At 37.7% G+C, this 23,230-nt stretch overlaps 1 protein-coding gene across 1 annotated transcript; it reads right to left on the reverse strand.

Annotated features, from left to right (window-relative positions):
• Positions 1-1,394: 1,394 nt before the first annotated feature.
• Smp_084610 (fas-associated factor-related) lies at positions 1,395-22,496 on the reverse strand. Its single transcript, XM_018794181.1, has 9 exons — positions 22,323-22,496; positions 22,207-22,290; positions 22,036-22,174; positions 18,230-18,259; positions 13,118-13,364; positions 11,787-11,950; positions 10,223-10,373; positions 2,346-2,661; positions 1,395-2,247 (listed from the first exon to the last, which is right to left on the reverse strand). Exons 1-9 carry the CDS (start codon positions 22,464-22,466, stop codon positions 1,981-1,983), a joined length of 1,542 nt encoding a protein of 513 aa, XP_018648619.1. The 5' UTR covers positions 22,467-22,496; the 3' UTR covers positions 1,395-1,980.
• Positions 22,497-23,230: the final 734 nt, after the last annotated feature.

The raw sequence follows: 23,230 nt of genomic DNA on the forward strand, positions 1-23,230 counted from the left end.
CTTGAACGGCGTACGTGGTTTCAGAAAGACTGCTTCAGTATTCGTAATCGGTGGAAGCATTCACTTTCAACCAGACAGTGACTGGAGATCGTTTAGATAGGACAGAGTTTCCACCATGGGCGAGCTACTGCATAAGTTGGAAAGGAAGGATACACAATTTGGGAATAAAGGGAGTGAAAAAGCGACGTAGTAAATAATAGTAATAATAATGTAAATTGTCTTTCTTCTATTAGGAACGAGAGCAGTGTAGTGCGTCATTTCATGTCATTTGTGTGTGGGCTGTGATACTGCCCGGGTGCCCAAACTGAAGCAGGTGGTTTTCTTGGGGGACCACATCCGGAGCCTTTGACCTAAAGGTCTGATCTACAAGGCAGTGGAGCATCGTGAGGAGATGCAGTCCCATGGTAGCCGGTGACCAACAACAGGTTCATTCGCCATTCGTCCCATCAGGATCCTGGAGCCCATGTGCACCATTGGTTTGGAATCAGGGTTTTCCAACTCCCCTAGGCGGACCCTCCGTGTCCACCAACCAGGTTAAAGCGCCGGGCATTCGCTTTTCGTCCTCTCACTTTCGTAAACAACACCCCCGCCACGAGAAGGCAGTGAGTAGGACTTCCCTGGCAGAGGCTATATATTCGCGTGGTCATATGAGAGCATTTCGAGAGGGAGAGCAGACTCTCCCCACTCTCGGCCGTACCAGGGCATTTGGGACAAACTAATCAAGTAGTTTACAGCTATACTGCCATTGTCTTCCTATGGTATTTATCATTTTATTACAAATAAATGAGGTTCAATATTAAGAATGAAATGTTAATTAACCATCCTAAACAGAAAGTAAGGAAGATACTTTGGTCCACATCGCTTTAGTTGCACTTCTTGTAAATTTCGACATCACCTAGCATAACTATTGTGAACCAAACATAAATTGATGAAATCTCTTATAGATATGACTCATAATTATAATATGTAGCTAAATAAACGAGAAATAACTCCCAGATCTCAGAGGGTTGAATGATAATTTTCAACAAATGTCAGTGATGTAAGCATAAAACATTAAGCCAATGAGTGGCGGGTTCGACTGCTACTTAACCTTATTAATTTTCGCGTAACAAGGTTATACTGGCAAAATTTACGATATAACGCATCATGCATGACTATGAAAACAGAGTTCTAAACCGACAAGTTGCATTTCACTTTACCAATATAAAGTGACTATACATGTTATCTACCAATCTGTCTTAATTAACGTTTTAAAAATCCTAGAATGGTAGTGATTGGAAAACTGCATGAAAGGAAACGACTGACTTAAATGATAGCTTACCATAAGGTACTCATTTACAGAGAATGAATTAAAACCAAAAGGTAGAAATCCATTTTACAAAAAGTCGACGGATATGAAATAAAAGCAGTTCAATGCTTGTACTGTACACAAATAAAATACAAGTGATTATCATTATTGTAGTAATAAAAACAGTGTTAGTTGAACTAATTTGCACGAAATCCGTGTGCATATCTGAAAAACAAGGGGAAAGACTTTTCATACAATTGATCACATAGTGTCTGAAAGTGAACTTCAATATTACCTCAAAACAGTTCACAAAAATATTGAAGTAGATAAACAGGTTAACAGTTAGGAGTCTGTTTTCATGAGAAACCACATGTGTATAAGGAATGTTATATGCCAATGGGAATTAATACAAGCAAAATAAGTGTAATATTGTATGTGAGACCAGAGTAAGAAAATGATACGAGTATGAATAAAATAATCGGAGAAAAATACATTAGAACAACTGTATAAGAAAATGACTCCTCAAGTCATTTATTATATTATTACTATTATTATTATCCGTACTTATTTGGAGGACAGAATACTACACCAAAAACATAATACATGGACCTATTTAACAATGGAATAGCTTTATCCATAAAGAAATAGCTACATTGGTGTTGGAAGGGTAGGAAGCTCAAAACTCCATAATATCATGCATCCTTGTTGAGAACAAACAACATTTCTGGTCTTGTCAAATCAATATCAAAAAATGATGGTGGATCATTCTGACATTTAGGAGACCAATCTGTAATCACTTCAGGCTCATCGCAATCCATCTTATTATCAGGAGTATTTACGTAGTCTTCCACATCAGATTCTTCAAATGGTTGACATGGTATAATACGTTTAGGAAAATTGGATTGCACTTCGAATTCTGTTGGTGAATCATCCTGAGATAATATGAAATAGTAGAGCAGCTGAAAAAAAGATTAATAATATTGAGTGTACGGATGATTAACTTGACACGGTACGATTCGAAATGAAATATTTTGTAAAAAAAATCACTGAAAACTACCTTGATAGAATCGTTTAAGTTGAAGACGCGAGAAACTCTGGAACCATGTGGCATTTTGAATGACAACTGTACCGTAGATCCCTCTTCAAACTTAGGTGGTGGTGGTAACCTATTTTTCCATATACGCTTGCGATTAATGTGAGCTTTTTGTAGATCCTCCTTTCGTTTTGCATCTTTGGCTAGCTGTTCCGCTTCTAAAGCAGCACTTCGTTGCTGTGCCTCTCGAGCAGCCATTTTAGCTCGATCCTCAGCAAGTGATGCCTCATAAGCTAAGTCTTGCTCACGCCTCAATTGAGCATTCATTTCTCGTTCACTCCTACAAAAAGAAGGAGTGGGGCGTAATATAATGAAGCTAATAGGAAGTTTGGTAAAATTAAAACTTAACGACCGATTTCCTAGCTATATCAAAAATACAAAACTTGACAAGATATGGTTTGAACTCTGTGACCAGTACTGTAACAGTCTTTTAAGTTTCTTTATTCACCTGTGAAGTTTATACTTTTGGCATATAAGTTATATGCATCAGAATAATAGTTGAACGTATCATGAAAAGCTTTCTTTTTTGAGTGGATACTTACACCCCTTTTTCGTAAAATTAGTTTGATTTGTAAAAATTTAGCCTGAAAGCATAAAAACAAGAGAACGTTCTAACTATTCAGAAAAACCAGCTTTACACTACTCGGCTAAGTAGACTGCCAAGAGTGATAATAACTTAACTGTTATGAGAGAACTAAAATAATTGAAATTAAACAGTTAGACAGACATTGATATGATGTCTATCACAGATGTCCATTAGCGCAAGTTGTCATGCCTGATTAGTACGACGAGAATAAATAACAAAAGAGATTGATATAACAGAGTGGGAACGATGAAAAAAGAAATACTAAACCGCGACAATATGATATTAAAAAACAATAAGAAGGTATGCATGAAGGAATAGCCCAATTCAAGTACGAAGGGAAGATAAAAAGTGATTGTATATGCGCCATCGCAAATGATTCTAAGCTAAGTCACCAAATGAGCAATTAATTGGTAAAATTCCAATCGGTCACCCGCAATGCAGAACCTGGTACGTACGTACACTAGTTTAAGTTGTCATACCCCATTAACACAGGGAGATGAAATTGTTAGGGCAAATTCCAGAGTAGCAGAAGTAATAAAAGTATCAATGGTAACAGAAAAGACTAGGCATTGAAGGTACAATTCAAGAAAATATAAATTAGTGGAGTATTAAAAAAATGTAAGGGGAATTTAGAAACTAAGAGCAGACAAAAAGTGAATGCACCTGCGCCATCGCAAACTATTCTGAACCATGTCATTCACTATCTAACCATTGATTACGACAATCACACAGACCTGAACTGGGTGGTTTACACCTATTAGCATGCCTCAGTCCAATTGGCAGTGGCTTCATGGACTGATGCCATGCTGTGGTTTGGTTGCTCTTGGCTTTCTTTCAGTTTACTACAACCACACGACATCGCTGGTAGAGGTAAGTAGTGGTTGGGCATACGTAACATATGTCTTAACCATCTAAGTTGGTCATTTACTACCGCATCAATCGATTCGGTAACCCTACCTAGTACCCTATTTCTAACCAAAGTAATGCTTACTCGGTGATCCCAAAAGAGATGATTGCTGTTTTGAAGACTGATAACCTGCGAATATCCTCTACTCTTAATGGCCATGTTTCACATCCATAAAGTTGGATGGAGAGAACTGATGCGCAGTAAAATCGTCCTTTGGTTGGCAGACAGATATCCTATCTACGCCACAAGTGATGCAAGTTTGCAAAAGCTAATGAGCCTTCTAGATAGCCATGCATACAAAGATTAAAATTTGCTGTGTGAGAATTGTGAGTTTCGTAGTTTTATATCATCCTGGATTCATGCAACACAAACAGACGGGTTATGCCCCCAAATGCCCTGGTACGGCCGAGAGTGGGGAGAGTCTACTCTCCCTCTCGAAATGCTCGCACATGGCCAGCGAATATATAGCCTCTGCCAGGGAAGTCCTACTCACTGCCTTCTCGTGGCGGGGGTGTTGTTTACGAAAGTGAGAGGACGAAAAGCGAATGTCCGGCGCTTTAACCGGGTTGGTGGACACGGAGGGTCCACCTAGGGGAGTTGGAAAACCCTGATTCCAAACCAATGGTGCACATGGGCTCCAGTATCCTGATGGAACGAATGGCGGACGAACCTGTCATTGGTCAACGGCTACCATGGGACTGCATCTCCTCACGATGCTCCATTGCCTTGTGGATCAGACCTTTTGGTCAAAGGCTCGGGGTGTGGCCCCCTAAGAAAACCACCTGCTTCGGTTTGGGCACCCGGGCAGTATCACAGCCCACACACACAAATAGTGTGGCGCATATGTACCTGGTGCCCTTTTGTACCAATATATATGTGTTTAAATAAATAAATAAAATGTTCGCGAAATTAGTATGGAAAAAGATCATTGAAAACGACAATTTGTAAATACTGAAAACTACAAGCAATGTAATAATGCTAGTAATGTAATGAACAGAACATTAGTTGGGGACAATCGAATGTATTTAAGCACAAATTACAGACTATCTCGCTAAATTCTGATAACCATACAGCAAACAGTTAATTTGCAAAAATAACAATCGATTGTCTCAATCTTCACTGTTCCTTCCGTAAATATCGATCCATCTCCCATAATTTCATTGTCTATGCATTTTCCTACCAATTGCGCTTCATTTCAGTTCTTTCCTTATCGGTCTTCTGCCAAAATACATTCTATGCCTGACCATCGCCATATACTATTTATGAGGATATCAGTAGACCATACCACAGTAAGAGATGTACGGTAAGGGTTTTTAGAGGAAAGAACCCATCCAAGACAGCGGAATATTTAATACGTTACGGAAGGAAACCCATCAGTGGGTTACAAATGACTCAAGAATTGATTAAGCAACAAGTTTACGTCAAATCCAATTATCAAGATTGAGTCAAATAAGAACATTTGCGCTGCCGAAAGTTCTTTTATTTCATACTTGCTTGCCGTTAGATTGTGAGTGAATAAAAATCAGTAAATTTGTTAACCGACTTACTAATAAATAAAATAAGGAATGGAGGAGAAATCTTGTTCCAATAAACTGCCTGTATACCATGAGACTTGTCTGCATAGTTTTAGGCAATCATTTATGTGATACATATTAAACTTTTTTGTTATAATAATGAGTTGATATGTACTATAAATAACAAAAGCAATTTTCAGATGACATAAAAGATTTCGTAGTGATACATAATTTTTTTACATTTATTAAACTATTGATGTGAGTTGAGTAGCATTAATCAACCAGCTTAAGCTAAATAAAATTGACGTAAATCTCTAGCACAAATTCACTCGGTTATTCACTCATTTAAAAGAGTCATTTTAGGGGATTCAGTATAAAATATATTTTTAATAAAGGAATACCAGATTATTTGTCTTTAACTCATTATTAGATATTGTAGATCACACAAACATCCGAATATTGATTAACAGAAGCAACAAGTTGTTTCGTGTTTATTTAGCTATGAAAAAGGCTATACCATATGAAAATAGATTTATCGATAACATACAAAATAATGAAGTGTAAATTCATAGATTAAACTGTAATATATATATATATATAAGAACTGGTCATAAAAATAACCGACTACCTCAATACATAGTAGATAAAGAGATAGTATATACGATGAATGTAAAACTGAATAGCTATTTTTTATGTATATAACGATAGCGTCTATTACAACAAACTTTCCAACTAGTGAATAAAAATAATATTGATAAGTCCGTAGAAAGACACCAGATCACTACAATAACACATTTAACTATCATTCAGATGAATAGTTTATTCTTCAAAATACACTATTCTTTTCTGTTAATTAAAAACTCAAGTAATACGAATTACATATGTAAGTCTGCAAGTAAAAGAAAATTCACCACAACAAAGTTACAATTGCATGCATACATACAGATCTCATCAAGTGTACATTACAAGTCAGTCAGCTACAACGTATGACCAGACACACATATGCATTGGTCTAAGTTGTTATACCTCATTAGCACAACAAAATGAACACCAAATTTATAAAAGCAGTTGCTTCAATGGTAGTAATATATATATATATATATATATATATATATATATATATATATATATATATATATATATATATATATATATATATAAAGATTGCAAATACGAGCATGATACAGGGAGAAAGAATAAGACCGTGGGAAGGTGTACAGTAATTTTAATCTCACGTTACAAAGGTAGACAAAAATTGTATGCACCTACGCCATTGTGATCGATTCTGAGTTATGTCACTTAGAGTCTCCAACCATGAGTCACACGGACCCCAACTAAGTAATGTGCTGCTATGTTTGAAGAGATTACGAGTTCAGATAAATCTGAGAGCGGAACAAAGACTCAGCGACCCAATGACCAAATAAGCTAACTATTCCAATGCATCCCAGCCCCGGTAACTAGGGAGAAGTTCAGGTACAGAATAAAGAAAATGTATTCCACAAACAGCCAGAAGCACGAACAACAACAAGCAAAACTCAAGCGTATATATACAACATAAAAATGTCCTTGGGAGACGTTACAAAATAGCATATTACAAGAGACAATGAAACTATGACATTTAAGGTCCTCCCATGTGGGAAATACGACATGAAGACGAAAAAGGGCGCTTTTGGCGCGAAAACAAGAAGTTCAAATTTCCAAAATAAATCAACAAAAATAAGACATTCACCAAGTGAGTTTTGGGGATCTAGCATCCTCAACGTCTGCATCTACCAACATGACTCAGACCAGAAGTTAACAACTTTACGGACTGGTGCCACGTTTTTGACTGGCCCTAACTTTATTCTGTTTGTCTCCAACGCTAGTCAGTATTGTGTGCCGCGGTAATCGGTGGTTCAGCATGCATAGTGCGTGGCACAACCATCTTAGTAGATGGAGATTCACAACCTCATCAACTGATTTATCATCATTCCTTAATATCCTGCGTCTCACCTCACCTCCAGACCGTTGCTGCTACCTTGACGTGGTGGTCGGGCTTGTCTATCTTGATGAAACAATCGAGCTACACTGGCTGGGACAATCATTCGTCAAGGTCCTATCATGCCAGGCAGGTCGGTTGGAGAGCGGTAAGACTAAAAGCAACAAGCCCGAGGTTCGAAGGTGAAGTCGTACTGTTGACTATACAGAGCTGTGACGGCAGTAAGGTGTTTCCCTTAGACAACCAGCATAACAGCGACGCTGCCTTCCCATAAAGGAAAGGTTGGGTTAGAAAAGGTCGACCCTAAAAGTGCACACCTCACCCTATCCTACGAACATCGGTCTCCGCGGTAAGGTTTCAACAAGTATGGAGCTAACACAAAAATTACTCACGAAAAGGTCGTGTGTGACTGGCCTCAAGCAGTTGTCCCTTGGGCACTGCGGTCACGCTCGCAAGTCACCAAAACCACTTCTAATCCAATTTTCTTTTCAGGTATCTCTAGAAGAACCCTTCCACGGCGTGGGCGACCGGAAAGTGATAACCGCCCTTATACCTTTAATTGCACTCAAGACCACTGTATTCATAATCGATCTTCTTCAATCCCCATTATTTTTCCTACATTGACTTTCAACTCTAAACTTCCTCTTTCGGCTTCCTCCTCAAGTGTCACCATAACCAACGATTCTAGTGCGCAAAACACTGTCCCAGGACTATTAAAACCTCGCTCCAGACTACACTTTGGAGCCTTTAACGTACGCACCCTATGTCAAATCGGACATCAGGCCTCCTTTGCTAAAACCCTAGAATCTCGTACCATTGATGTATGCTGTGTCACCGAAACACACATACAGGATCCTAGTGTGGTCATTCACTTGACCTCACCTCGCCAAATGGAGAACTGATGAGATACATCCTCCGTGTATTTGGCGACCCGATGAGTAGTTTTCATGGACTTGCAGGTTGTTATATCTTGTGGCCGAGTGGATGTGCTTGTTAACGTATGACGTGATAAGACCGCCAATCAGAGAGCAGCGAACTATCGATTGGAACAGTGACACATGGAAACCGTACGAGCAGCCTTGAGTACTTATCGGTCCTCCTTTCTGCCTAGCCCAGCCAGTTAAGTCCAGAACACCAATCTCAGGCTCTGCAATATGAATCATTATTCTCAAACATACTGAGTTCATATACCAATCAAACTGACCACGTACCATAAAATAGAAAATAACATAGGTACAAGATTTAGCCAAATGTGGCTGTGAATAGGGAAAAACGGTAATTAGTAGACAGGGTGTAATTCATGAATGGTAAATCGTATAATAAAAGTCTATGGGTCAAAATAAAGCTTATAATAAGGGGAACATGAATATGAATAGTTTAGTTATTTAGCAATTATACGATAAAAAAATATATGCACAGTATTGGTTCATAAATAGATCCCAAAGTTACCATTCATTATCCCTATCGGGGCATAACACAGGTGTAGGCATAGCACTTAGTACGAGAGCAGAACAAGCACTATTCGAGTGGATCTCCATAAACAGCCGCCTATGTACTGTCCGGCTAAATGGCTCCGTAAGAACTCGGAAGGAAAAGGACACACGTCGTTACCTTTTCTTTCGTTTCTGCTAACGCTCCCACTGACTATAGCCATGATGAAGCAAAAGATGACTTTTACAGAAAGCTGTCTGAACTTCTTCATATATTTAAAAGCTCGGACATACTACTCGCAGCGGGTGATTTTAATGCCCAATTATGTAGCTTAAACCAAACAGAAAGACATTTAGGTGGGTATTTTTGGTATCCCAACTTAACGAAAAGACAATGGTGATCGTCTGTTGCAACTATGCTCAGACAATAGTTTATGTTTAGCAAACACTAATTTTAAGCATAAGGAGAGACATCGTCTAACATGGCGACCACCTGCACCAAACCAACGATGGACTCAAATAGATCATATTGCCATCAGTCATCGTTGAAGAGGCTAAATAGAAGATTGTCGCCCGTACGGGAATACATGTTTAGACTCTGATCATGCTTTAATACGAGCACGCATTTGTTTGTGTCTCATTGGACGCCGAAAAACTACACTACGAAGACCCATTAGAATTGAACTGGGGGGTGAGAAAGCCAAAAGTAAGCTCCAGGAACAACTGAGTTCACATTTTGGCAGTTCTGTAAACGAGGCTGATCCAGATGAATGCATTCATGATCCTATGGCTAACGGAATGAAAAAACTGTCTAGCGATCTCTGGTTTGCAATAACTCCACTTGATATAAATCCATAACGAAAATTAACTTTAAATTACTTTGTTTATGATTCAATTAATTTTTGAACGAGATGGGTCAAACTTGAACCCTGGTGAAACATAATTTAATGAAAAAAGATATTTTTAGTCGTTCGACCTATCTGCTCAGAAGTAACTCATTAACTATATCCAGACATACGTACTCGATTTTGAATAATACAGTGTTGTATGATGGATGGTGGCACTACTTAGTAGTTCATACTGAATTGGTGTTTGAATCTACGATCTATTATTTGAAAGTTGAGCGTATTAATCATTAACTTACTGCTTCATATCGCATTCGTAAGAACTGCTTACCAAAAAGTTCTGGTTTATCAGTCAACTATACAAATAAAAAAATTGAATGCAACTATTATGTCCTTCATAAATAACAAAATCCCTATTTCATAACATGAAATCAATCTAGTCTTAATTTTACAATAATTAAGATTGGTGAAATGTATTTCATACTTTACTGAGCCTGTTACTACTGCTTAAGAAGTCTTGCTTCAAAAAACTTTATGTATACTTTACATTGTTACTTTTCTTTTTTATAAAGAAAACTTACCGGTCTAATCGAGCTGTTATTATAGCTGTTTGATGTTCATTCAGTATACTATTCAACTGATTAACAAGTTCTGATGATTCTAATACACCTTCTATGCGCCCTAGTAACGCCATTCGTGTACTACTTCCGGTATAGATTCCACTTTCCGAAACTGATGAAAATAATAAAAAGAAAAAAAATTTTTTTTGAAACAGTATGAAATTTAACATTTCAAACCACCCCCGCATTTATCAACAAATTATATCTGCGTAACGTTTAAGTCGGGAATCTAAGTTCAGCACTCAAAGGAATAGGATTAACAAATGAGAATCAGATTTAATCTTAAATTACATTGAAACCACCAGATAGTTTAGTAAATACAAATATATTCAACAGTGATGGGAAAAAAGAATGAGAATTACTCTAAACACAGTATTTATTCAGGCGAACCTATTTAGTACCACATTATATTTTTGAAAAAACAGAATATATATATATATATGTTTTGTATTCATGTCAGTCATAGGTAGTGTAGGACCTGGAACAAATATGTACTGGGCTAAGTTACCACACTTTACGTATACATATAAAGTGATTAGCAAGATGAGAAGTAGGAGAGAAATAATGTCAACTTCAATGGAAAAGTAGACAAGAAAAAAATGGAACTTAAGAACAAAGCCCTTAAATAATATAAAACTTCAGAGGTATCGGTTTTCGTATGATGAAACCGATGAGTATACAATAAGCTTAGTAAACTAAGTAAAAAACAGTTAAAAACTTACTAAACATGGGAACTACTGGTTTAAAGCTATGTAGTTCATTTATTTTTTAAGTATATTGAGAGTATTGAATGTATCCATACTAATAAGATGGACCTTAATTCATATTGTCACAACACTTTCGCAAAGTTAAAAAACTGAAACTGGTTGATACCGAATTTTAGTTTGAATTTCCGAGCCTGGCTAGGTCCACAAAACATTGTATACAAAAATTTGTTAAGTATGAAAATATTTCTCAAAACTACGTTAATGTTAAATCTATGACAACTTTCTCAGCATACAATATTGAGAATATATTTTCTAACATGATAATACATAATGAATGTTTAGTATTGAATAAGTCAAGATTAATTCCTGGGCATGTGAGTAACAAATAACACTCATATTCTACAGTCATTTATGTAATAAGTGATGTATAATCATGATGGTTTTGGTGCTAAGATTTCTTATGTAATGGTTGTTTTTATTGTAAAAGTATGCATTATGTTACCAGTTATGTTGTCTTTTGATATCAGTTCAGTCGAAAGCTTTTATCAATAATCGGGTCTCGTGAGCGGCTACCAGTCGACCATATTAGTTCACTGCGCATTAACTATTGAACAGTATTCTGTTAATCATTTTGATAATCAAAACGTGATCACTGCAAATCCAAAACCTTTCTCCATAAAGAATACATAAATATAATTTCCGTAAATTTTAATTTGACTCATTTGGACTGAATCCACAACTTACAAAGGTAGTGTTCAGTTTTTGCCAACATATGCAACATTTAAGAACCTGATGCATAATTAAATATTACTGCTTACTTGGCATATTAGTCAAGCCAATGACTCCAATGAACGGATATGTATGCTCTCGAAGAGTTCGTGATACACGATAACCTTCAGGAGACTCAATATTACAACCCCAAAATAATAATTCATTGGAATTTCTAAGAAACCGTAAAACGTCTTCCGATTGAAGAATATCCCTGAAAGATGAAAGTATCACTAAATTAAGTATTGGAAATTTAACGGATAAATTATTACATAAAGGATATAGTAATAAGTAAGAAAAAGATTTCGATACGGAATTTATTACAATGCCATCTTTTTTCATTACAAACTATCTAATGTGGACTAATATGTACATTGGATCGTTAATTCGCATTTATATGACACCTGTCTTCCCTCATTTACATTTATTCACCTTCAAATGAGTTATAGCAACTATCCTACACCCAATTTCGATTATGATTAAGTTTGGTTAAGCCCTTTTATTAACTTACTTTACAGACATTGTCATTGGGATAGTAACAATTCGCATATATCTTTGTACTGTCATGATTACTAGAGCACATGACAGACTTCAGCCAAAACGTTGATTGCTTGCTGACTGACTGATAGCTTGAATATTATTCGATGATTCATCTTCCTACCCACATATGTATGCATTCAAATCCTATTATTACCTTTTGCTTTGTCTTGCTGTACCCTTATACGATTTGACTATAAATTTGACTATGTGATTGCTTGCGCTTGCTCGCTGATACTTACTCATAAGCTTGTGGTTTTGTGGCCTGTCATTTGAGAGTAAACTGTAGTTGCAGATTCTCTTTGCCTTCTGATTTCATGCACCGTTAAGATTTGTATTATAACGGTTATCGAGGTGAAAGATCAGCGAAGCACTGCACTACAGAGTGAAAAATTTTGTATTGATCGTTTAATTGAGGAGTTTTATCCCTTCACTACCCCCACAAGCACGAACACGTTTCCAACTCATATGACTAAATACTTAAGTTATGAAATCATTAAAAGCAAATCAAAGAACTAAATTATTAATTTATAGAGCACTTGCTCAAACTCAAGTGGCTAACCTTATTATGTTGGTTTTTTTTCAATTTTCTAACATGCAATGTTTTCAGCGGTGGAAGAAATGTGTAATGCAACCAATTTCGAAAGATTAAATGTTACATCATATAATTCAATATAAACGTCCTTAAGCTCTTAGTTAAATACAACTTTATCAAAAGATCATTATACTGATACGGAAACAACTGAACTTGCTACTATGATGAGGATGTGTATATAAATATAGGTGGTTCTGTATAAGATAAATTCAGACAATTGGTATAGATGGAATATAAGTAAAATATTACTTGCAAAACCGATGGGTATCTTCATGTGAATCTCCATGTAAATAAACAATCAGAAATCGTAAACTTTGTTTAGCTTCTTGAACAGCATCGGCATAAGTTCCCTCGAAGAAAGGTGGAAATGAATCAGAAGTAGAATTTTCAGTTGGATTTGAATTGCCATCAACGTCAAAACTAGTATTCACAGGTCCGTAGGTTTCTTTGAAGTGCTGGATAAATTTTCTTACATCACCGGCAGGATCTGTAACCTCTATAAATAATCAGCAATATGGATGTTAACGGTAATGTGGGAAAAAATCAAACAGCATCTAAATTAATTAAATGTTAAACACTCTACCAGCCATGGGCTTATCATTAGCAGGATCTACTTATTCAGTTGGCCTCTGATTGTAACCGAGATTATAATCACGTGATTTAAATTAACATTTGATCCAACGGATGAGAAAAAACTGAGTGAATAACCCAGAAGCATTTGACACATTCGCAAGCTAACACAGAAGGTTAGAATACAATCCGATAGGTCAAATAAAAGCTTAAGATAAAAGGTATATATATGAACTAGTTGTTCAATAAGTATCCGATAAGAATATAATTATTCACGTACTCCTGTTACCCCTCGTGGAGGAGCATAGGCTGCCCACCAGTATTTTCCATCCAACATAATAATAGTCCCCAATAACTCCAAGCAGTTACCATTCATTTATTCTTTGTTCGGATATAACACATGGCCACGTGTATATAGTCACTACCAAAAAAGTCCCACTCACTCCCTTTACGTGGTGGGGGTGTTGTTTATGAAGTGAAGAGGACGGAAAACGAATGCCCGTTGCTTAAACCGGGTTAGTAGGTACAAATGATACACTCATGACACTTTTGCTTTTCTATCTATTGCTTATGCAGGGACCTTGTGGCATCTTCGTCTGGTTTTGATGGGGTTAATGTCGCACTAAGCAACAGAGCTGAAGGAGCACTAATCGATTGGATCGACATCAAAAGTCGATTATGTGTTGTTAGATTATAGTGTTATCAAAGTTAGAAGTCAGTGTGGTGTTTTTTCGTTATTTCCGTCAACGCCCCGACGGATTGCAGCTTGGGTGCAATCAATGGTGAGTTTTACCACCAGTTTAGTGATCTTCAGAAAGTGTTTGACAGATATTGTAGTACTAGTCGGATATTTAAATGAGCAGGTAAGGCGTCTAGACGCAGAGGAGAATCGTTCGGGCGCCCAATAAAAACTTGTTGGCCGCAAGTTAGATAACGGTGACTATTTACTGCACCTTTGCTCAGAGTACAACCTGTTGCTGGCACAGTCATTGCCGATGTGCTCTCTCTCTCCATCTCAAGCCTGAACTCAGACTGATCACATCACGATCAGCTACCGCAGTACAAGACTATCGCTCCTTTTGGAGTACTTATCTGGACTCCGATCATATCTTACGTCTGGGTGGATAACAAATTCATCATCATAAACGGATCGATGTAAGCACATTGGCTTTAGTTTCTGTTGTGATTAAATATCAAACTGATCTAGATTCAAGGCCAGCTATCAACTCACCAAAATGTATAGGAGATCACTGGCTGGATTTGCGTGACGCCTGGAAAATAGCGAGTGAAGTCGCCTGCGGCTTCACGAAACGTTCTGTTTATAAGCACTGAGCTTCCACAGACTCCTTACAACTCATTTAAGCACATCGGTCTACTCCTGGTAACCGCGAGTTAGACAACAAATGTAGATATTTAAGTAATGAAATTGTGCTTGAAGACCGAATCTGTTGGTTGGAATGTTCTAAGGAGTTGAAAGCAACAGTTGTATCTGGTGACTGCCGGAAGCCCTTTAAATTAATCCGAGCCACTGGTAGCAAGACGTCTAGTATGAGTGAAAAAGTCTATAGAGCTGAAGAGATGCCAATCAATAGCATTTACCAACGACTTGGACGATGAACAGAGTTCTTCGAGGAACAGTCTAACTGGTCTGCTGCCCAGCGACATCGATCAGAATGTCCCTTCCTTCATGGCTGGTGACAATTCACCCACTTAACAGGGAGAATGTTTCCAAGGAACTCGAACTCATGAAGCGTCACAAATCACGAGATCCAGATGACTTACCTCCGATCCCTTTTAAGGATGGTGGCGACCTAGAGGTTATAAGACTGACTGAATTATTCGCAAACGTTTGGCAGTTAGAGCGATCCAACATCATGAAATGAATCAACAGCCGTCCCTATTTTTAAAAAGGTTTCACGCCACCTATACAACAACTATCGGGGTACAAGTGCTCTTCCGAGCCCAAACTATTGGCTTTCATCATGCTTCCCAGATTGTTCAAAACCCGAGAAAGATTGACTTGCGAAGAGCGGGCTGCTTTTCTTTCTGGTCGAGGATTTATTGATTATAACTTCAGCCTCGACCAAATTTTAGAATACCGCCATACTTATTGCAGGCTAACAATCATTGTGTTGCTCGACATCAGAGCTGCCTTCAATTCGTTAGACAAGATTGTTCTCTGGGATAGTCTGTTGGGAGGTATCCCTGAGAAGCTTACTGATGTATTGAAGGCCTTATATACAAACACCCCAGGTGGAGCGAGAAAACACAACCACCTCTTTCCATTGTTTCATTCAAGAAATGGGACCATACAGGATTACACAATCTCACCATTCCTATTTAAATTTGCCATCAAAGTCATTTTAAAAACAGCTCTGGTGGATGGAAGTAGTGGTGTTTTGAATATGTTGCCTGAAGAAAGACTTTCCGGTCTTGATTACGCGGATGATACTCAAGCCATGCAATCCGCACTTAATCAGTTGGCAATCAGTGTCCATAGGCATGGAATGTGCTTTGCATCTTACCTTTCAAGTGCAAAGTACTTATACAAGACTGGGAGGACCCTGAAACAGCACTCACATTGGGTAGTGAACAGATAGAAGTAGTCGAGAAGTCCGTGTATCTGGGGAGCTGCATAAGTGCTGGTGGTGGCGTGAGTAATGAGATCAACTCACGTATCGTGAAAGCCAAAGAGTCTTACGACAATCTGAGCCATCTTTGGAGCCTTTGTGATGTTGTTCCCTCTGTAAAAGGTCAGATCCACAACGCGTCGATGACAGCATTTTTGCCCTATGCTTTTGAAATCTGGCCTCTCCAAGTTGACATTATTAGACAACTGTATGTGTTTGATCATTGTTGTCTCTTAAAGATTCCTGACATCCAGTGGCAATACTGTGTTAGTAATATAACGACTGTTCGAGCACAGGGACGACAATTCAACTGATATCATCATTTCGAGACACAGAATTCGGTGGCTCGAACATGTACTACGAATGTCATCCTAGAAAATCCTAGATCGTGCATTATTTTCCGACACCTGGCCCGGTTGGAAAAAGTGGAGGTGATTAGCGCACGACATGGTGTCGTGGTGTGAAAGGAAGTTATACAGGACTGGCTTTTGATGGTCATTTACGACTCTCTAGTCGGGGTTCCGTTCTAGAGATGGTGTAACACAATGGCTTCAAACGTTATCAGACACAACTCAGAACGGAAGCCAGTGGCGGTCCTGGTGTAACTTTCTTTTACTTTCTTCTTTAACTGAAAGAAACCTTTCCAACTGTATTTTTCTTAACCGAACCGCTTCTCCTAGTATTTTTTTCACTTTCATACACTAATTCATTTTTTTTGTTCTTTTAATATTATACTTATTTTCCTTTCTTGATCCCTTCACAACCTTATTTTTATTGTGTGGGGCATATATATATATATATATTGGCGGACTCTCCCCACCCTCGGCTGTACCAGGGCATTTGGGGGTCGTAAATAATGAGCTTACATGGAGTCAACTTACACAATTCTAATGTTTGGTTCTTTATTTCAGAACCAGAAATTCAAACAATTAGGAAATGTATTATCTCAAAATAATTGATTCTGAAAATGATCCTGAAATCCGAATTTATAATTTGTTGTTAAAAATTACGTTGCAAGTACAAAGCGGATTAGTGAGTATAGTGAAAAATTTACACGCAGACACAAACATATTTTGACAGAGATACACTCCGATCCTGTGACTCAATATGTTAAGCATTTAACTTTTATTCAATGAGTAACTGACTAGAACAACTTTTCATCTATTTCGCTCTGTACAGCCGAGTAATACCACTAAAGGAAGATTTATAGAAAAGTATGTTGTCTAAGTGATACGTAATTAAAATTGTATACTGTCCTTGAGAAAAGGTTAGTACAAATTCCACTTACTATACTAGTTAATTCTAAACACGTAGGGAACTGAGGATTCGAAAGAAAGCATATATTGTATTAAACTACTAGTCAGCAGAACAGAATAAAGAACTAATGTGTTATGTCCCCATAAGAATAATGAATGATAATTTTTGGGATCCATTTATGAACCAACACTATGCATATATTTTTATCGTATACTTGTTAAATAACTAAACTATTCATATTCATGTCCCCTTTATAATAAGCTTCATTTTGACCTATGAACTGTTATCATACGATTTACGATCCATGAGTTATGCCCTCTCTATCATTTATTATTTCCCTTATTCACAGCCACATTTGGCTAAATCTTGTGCAAATGTTGTTCCCTATTTTATGGTACAATGTGGTCTGTCTGTTTGGTATATAAACTCAATATGCTTGAAATAAATCATTCATACAGCAGAGGCCGAGATTGATGTTCTAGACTTAACTGGCTGGGTTAGGCAGAATGCAGGACCGACAAATACTCTAGACTGCTCGTACGGGTTTTGTACCATTGGTCCAATCGATAATTCTCTGCTCTCTAATTGTTGCATTATCACGTTATACATTAACAGGGCATTCATGCGGCACAAGTTATAACAAAATGTCACAGTTTAGTGGGTGCAGATGAAATTTGCCAATGAGAACCTTTGGATAAACACCCATGATACACTAAGTATCGATGTATGAATTCGTTGATCTATGCATACATTTCCTAACTACTTGTAAAGATCACATATTTTGTATGTTGAACTAACCAGGTAGCTGTGAAATATAACTGCGACAAATTGTTATGGATATAAAAGAGTACATTTTTTGAAAAAGTGACGTTAAGGAGCATTTATAATTAGTTACAAAACTTACGATTCCGAGGATCAGACCAAAGGAACGAAGCTTGATAAGGGAAATAATTATGATAAAACTTTTTATATATTTGAATTTTAAATTAAAACCATGCAACCAAAAAGTTGCATAAATGAATAAAAAAGGTATTTCTTACATAATACTATTCATAAAAACACTACAACTTAAGAAAGACCTTATGTATACAACATCCACCCACAGTGTCTAAAGTGATAAAGACAACCGAGAGAATGGATTTTCTTGAGTGACTAACTACTCATAAGTCAGTTCCATAGGTTTATGCTTGACCGATAGAGAGAATATCTTCCAGACAAATTAATGAACTCTGTCAGCCAAACATTTGTGATTTCTATCAGTAATAGCTTTATCTTAAGTCAAGACAACATGGATGGTTACAGACAATCCGTATGTCACTAAGCCGAAATCTTCAAAAAGAACTCAAAAAGAAATATCCAAATTCTAGGCTGGATAATAATTTGAAAAATATAACAAAGTGACTAGGATCAACAGATCATAGGCTTCAATTTCATTGTATCCGCTCTGATTCTGGCGGACAAATTACCTCCAGAGCTGGTTTCCAGTATCAATACCAGAAAAATGATTCCAAACGTAATTATGGAGGTGATCGTAACCTCTGTTATGGAGAAAATTATGTTACAACAAGTCGATATAAACCTCAAGAACAATAAACATACATTTACCCTAATTTCAGCTTCAGGGACTACATAACAGTTGAGATAAAATGAAAAGAACCTTGTAGAAAGGGAGAAAATGACCTAATTTCGTAATAATGATAATAACAAAATCCTTTGTGAATCAAAAGCTCCAAGATAAATTATTTTTAATACACTTGGGCGAAGAGAGTAACAGCCAAAACATAAGTTTGCTACACTAACACTGGCAGCATGCCAAATAACTGAGTTAAGTTCAGTAATACAGGTGGTCCATAAATAAATCTCAGCACGGATACAGAAGGCTCGTCTAGCTTTCGCCAACTTGCGTCATTTATGGCGTAGGCCAGATATCTGTCTAGCAACCAAAGGACGGGTTTACTGTGCAGCAGTTCGTTCCGTTCTACTTTATGGCAGTGAAACATGGCCGATAAGAGTAGAGGACATTCGTAGGCTACTAGTATTCGATCATAGGTGTCTTCGAAGCATTGCTTGTATATCCTGGGACCACCAGGTAAGTAATGGAGTTGTTAGGAAACGGGTACTAGGTAATGATGGCAAATCGATTGATGAAGTAGTGAAACTTCATCAGTTGAGGTGGCTGGGACACGTGTTGCGTATGCCCAACCACCGACTGCCCCGACGTGCAATGTTTCATGGTGTAGGAGTAGGTTGGAAGAAAGCTAGGGGTGGCCAGACCAAAACGTGGCACAAATCCATGAAGTCACTGACAATTGGACTGAGTCATGTTGGTAGGTGTAGACTACCTGGTTGGGATTCGCGAGATGATAGCAACCAATGGTTAGAGACCCTGAATGACATGGCTCAAAATCATTTGCAATGGCGAAGGCGCATCCACTCTTTGTGTTCTTCTGAATTCTTTATGTCCCTATCCTTTTTCTCTTTTCAAATTTATTTCACTGCATCATACTCCTTCAATAAAATCTTCAAACCCTAATCTTTCACATAATGCTTATTCTCGTACTACCTCTACCACTATGGGATTTGAATCGACAACTTCATCTCTGTGCTAGTGTGGTATGGCAACTCGAACTGGTGTACGTACGTACAAAGTTCTACGTTGTGACTGACTGACCTCAATGATAGAAAGTTAGATCGTGTTTGACAATATTGATAAGTACGTACACCTGATTTTTTTCTAACTCTGAAGAGTTGATATTCTCAAATGGAGGCAGTATCGTCATTCACATGTGAACCCTCAGTCCATTAGTTTGGGAAATGCTGACACATGAAAGACTATGCCATCAACTGAAAAGAACAGGATAGTAAGATAATCAAAGTATACAAACCACACCAATGTATGCCCCCAAATGCCCTGGTACGGCCGAGGGTGGGGAGAGTCAGCTCTCCCTCTCCAAATGCTCTCACATGACCACGCATATATAGCCTCTGCCAGGGAAGTCCTACTCACTGTCTTCTCACAGCATTACTGTTGTCTACAAAATTGAGAGGATGAAAAACGAATGTCCGGCGCTTTAACCGGGTTGGTGGACAAGGCGAGTCCACCTAGGGGAGTTGGAAAACCCTGATTCCAAACCAATGGTGCACATGGGCTCCAGTATCCTGAAGGAACAAATGGAGTATGAATCAATCGTTGGTCACCGGCTACCATGGGAATGCATCACCTCACGATGCTCCACTGCCTTGTGGATCAGACCTTTAGGTCAAAGGCTCCGGGTGTGGTCCCCTAAGAAAACCACCTGCTTCAGTTTGGGCACCTGGGCAGTATCACAGCCCTCACACAAATCAAATGAGATTTGTGCGGCGCATTTGTATTCGGTGCCCCTTTGTACCAATATTTATGCGTTCAAATAAATAAATAACACCAATGTTCCCTTAAAAACTGGGATTCTGGTCACAAAAAAGTGAAGTCACGTTCCCGTAGATTCCGGTACACCATTCACTAGTTAGAATATTATGAAACTGAAGTCCACCAAACTAATAAATCACAAACTATTGAAACTCACTGTCACCCAAGTACTCAATTAAAACACCTGAAGGACAACCAGGTGTCGCTCTAAACGCTCACTTGATTCTTGCCCTATTCCTTTCAATAAAAATAAGTAAGGTGTGTTCCGTATCTATCACGTCTTAGAATGAATACGCAGTTGTAATCACTAGAACCCGTCGCTGCTACGGTCATTTTGAGTGACACAGGACTGTTCTAATGTATGAGACCCTTGACTGTTAGCAGTTATTTCTGAAGATTATGCAGGAAACAGTGACATCAACTTTGAGGTATTAGGAAAAAAACAAGGATTTCACAAAATGGGGGGATTTCGCAACACAATTTTCTGTGACATAACCCGTATCAGTGAAAAGCCACCCTGGCCAAACTGGTGTGCATTATTTGTCTAAGCAGTAGTAAACAGTGGAAGTAGGATATTTTGGGTCGGACCAAATTAAGTATACTGTAGCAGTTCACAGGGTAAAAATGACTCGAGATTTGTAATTCGCACGCGAAAAGATACTCAAAATTACATTACCACGTAAGCTGAAGAGTCTAAGCTGCGTAAATGTGGTCCAATAAAACTCTCCAATATGCTTCGTTTGCGACTATAAGTTCTCATGCTTCATACTTATTCTGATTGACCAAATATATACGATAACCGCGCGTACTTAAGCGCATCAGAAAATGTTGGAAACCCATCTTGAACCCAATTTGTGAGAAATTCAAGATGGACAACTATAATGATTGACATATTTCTGCCCTTCTATATCCCCTAGAGAAAGTGGAAGGGATTACCACAGCTTTCGAACATAATATACTATGTAATGGGGGATTCCGTAATTGTGTTCGTTTAAGGATGAACACAAGTAATTCCTAATTAGGACCTAATACACTTCCAAAAACTAAAAAATGTATGTAAGACAGGATGTTGATAAGACTACATATTTTGTGCTAAAAATCCTCTGCAATAATTATAAGGGGAGATTAGTCCCACTATTATTAGGCCTGTTTTTGTTTTGCAGCGTACATTAAAAATATATTGACCATAAAGCTATAAATTGCACAAACATAAGACTAAAATGTCATACCGAATTCGCACCAATTACGGATGATTTAAAATAAGAAAAATTCAACACTAGATAATTCAAGTAATTCTAGCTTACCGAAAAATTTGACGATTCCAAAGAAAAAGCTACATCCCATTCGAATAGGTTCAAGTAAAAACAAAGCAGTAGACCACAACCAACTGTGAGTGCTATTTCGTGACCTCAGTATTCGCTGATTGGGAGGGACTAACTCAACCTGGAAAGTTAATTGAAAGGAACAGACAAAACCTGTGGCACGGACGAAGCGCGTGATGCAGTACTTCTCTGCCTCAAACTAGAGTCTTCAAATCCCATTAGTTTATGTACGGCACGCTGAAAACTGATTATTAACATTCAAGACGCACTTCCAAGTCCCAAGAGCTTTCCTCCAAAAGCTTGAGTGCATCCAAGTAACCTATTCCACCAGCGATTTCTCGTAAGTGCTGGACATCCTGAGCTTCTGATTCTGACAGAGCATGGGCCTCATCTACATTATCGTTATCCAACATCTCCGTTGAAGTCTAGTAGCGGAAATTTTGAAAAGTCACAAATCACCTGTTGTTTAATTCTCAATAAAGTCAGTATCCGTTAAAAACACGGAGTGAATAGACTAGTCTCTTCGAGGTGTCATCATAATTCTGATGAGTCTATCCCGGTCTTTGATTAGCTCAGACTAACGAATATAAACTCCGAGTCCCAGTCGTATTAGTGAACTCTATAGGTAGTAATACGCAATGATTATGCACTTACATACCTACAAAAATAGGTAGACGTGAAGACTCTACAAGGTATGGAGAGTGATTCTAGCTAGTGTCTTGCATGAGAAGGGGACCTCAATCCCTAGGGTTTCCATAAACTTTGATTTTATAAAATGTTTTTATCGACTTATTTTCATTACAAGTTTAACTAACTTTCGACTGTTTAAACGACATAATTACAGGAAAATGGCTTAAAAAGGCAAGAACAGACAAAATTGGGATTAATTCGCATTCGTATAGTGATGTGAACGATGAATTGTTGATAAACATGTTCATAAATCATGTCTTTGTCAGTTTGGTTCAGTTAAGTTTTGACTGAGCAAAGTCTATTGATGTGGAGTCAGTTAATGCAAAGACTATATTTAAGTAGATAAAGAAACTTGTTAGCTAGTGAAGTAGGGATTGCTTTTGTGCTATGTTTTTGATGGTAAATGTACTTAATCATACATTTTTGGTTATGTAAAGAGAACGTCGAAAACGAAAAGCGAGAAATTGACAGAATTTTTAAAGAACAT

This window comes from Schistosoma mansoni, chromosome 1 (assembly GCF_000237925.1).
Source record: "Schistosoma mansoni strain Puerto Rico chromosome 1, complete genome".
Lineage (NCBI taxonomy): Eukaryota > Metazoa > Platyhelminthes > Trematoda > Strigeidida > Schistosomatidae > Schistosoma > Schistosoma mansoni.

Coding starts and splice junctions, on each gene's coding strand:
- Smp_084610 (XM_018794181.1), bottom strand. CDS start 22,466: ATGTTGGATAACGATAATGTAGATGAGGCCCATGCTCTGTCAGAATCA. Junction 13,365..18,229: donor TTGGTCTGATCCTCGGAATC/GTAAGTTTTGTA, acceptor GATTATTTATAG/AGGTTACAGATCCTGCCGGT. Junction 11,951..13,117: donor GATACCCATCGGTTTTGCAA/GTAATATTTTAC, acceptor TTCATCTTTCAG/GGATATTCTTCAATCGGAAG.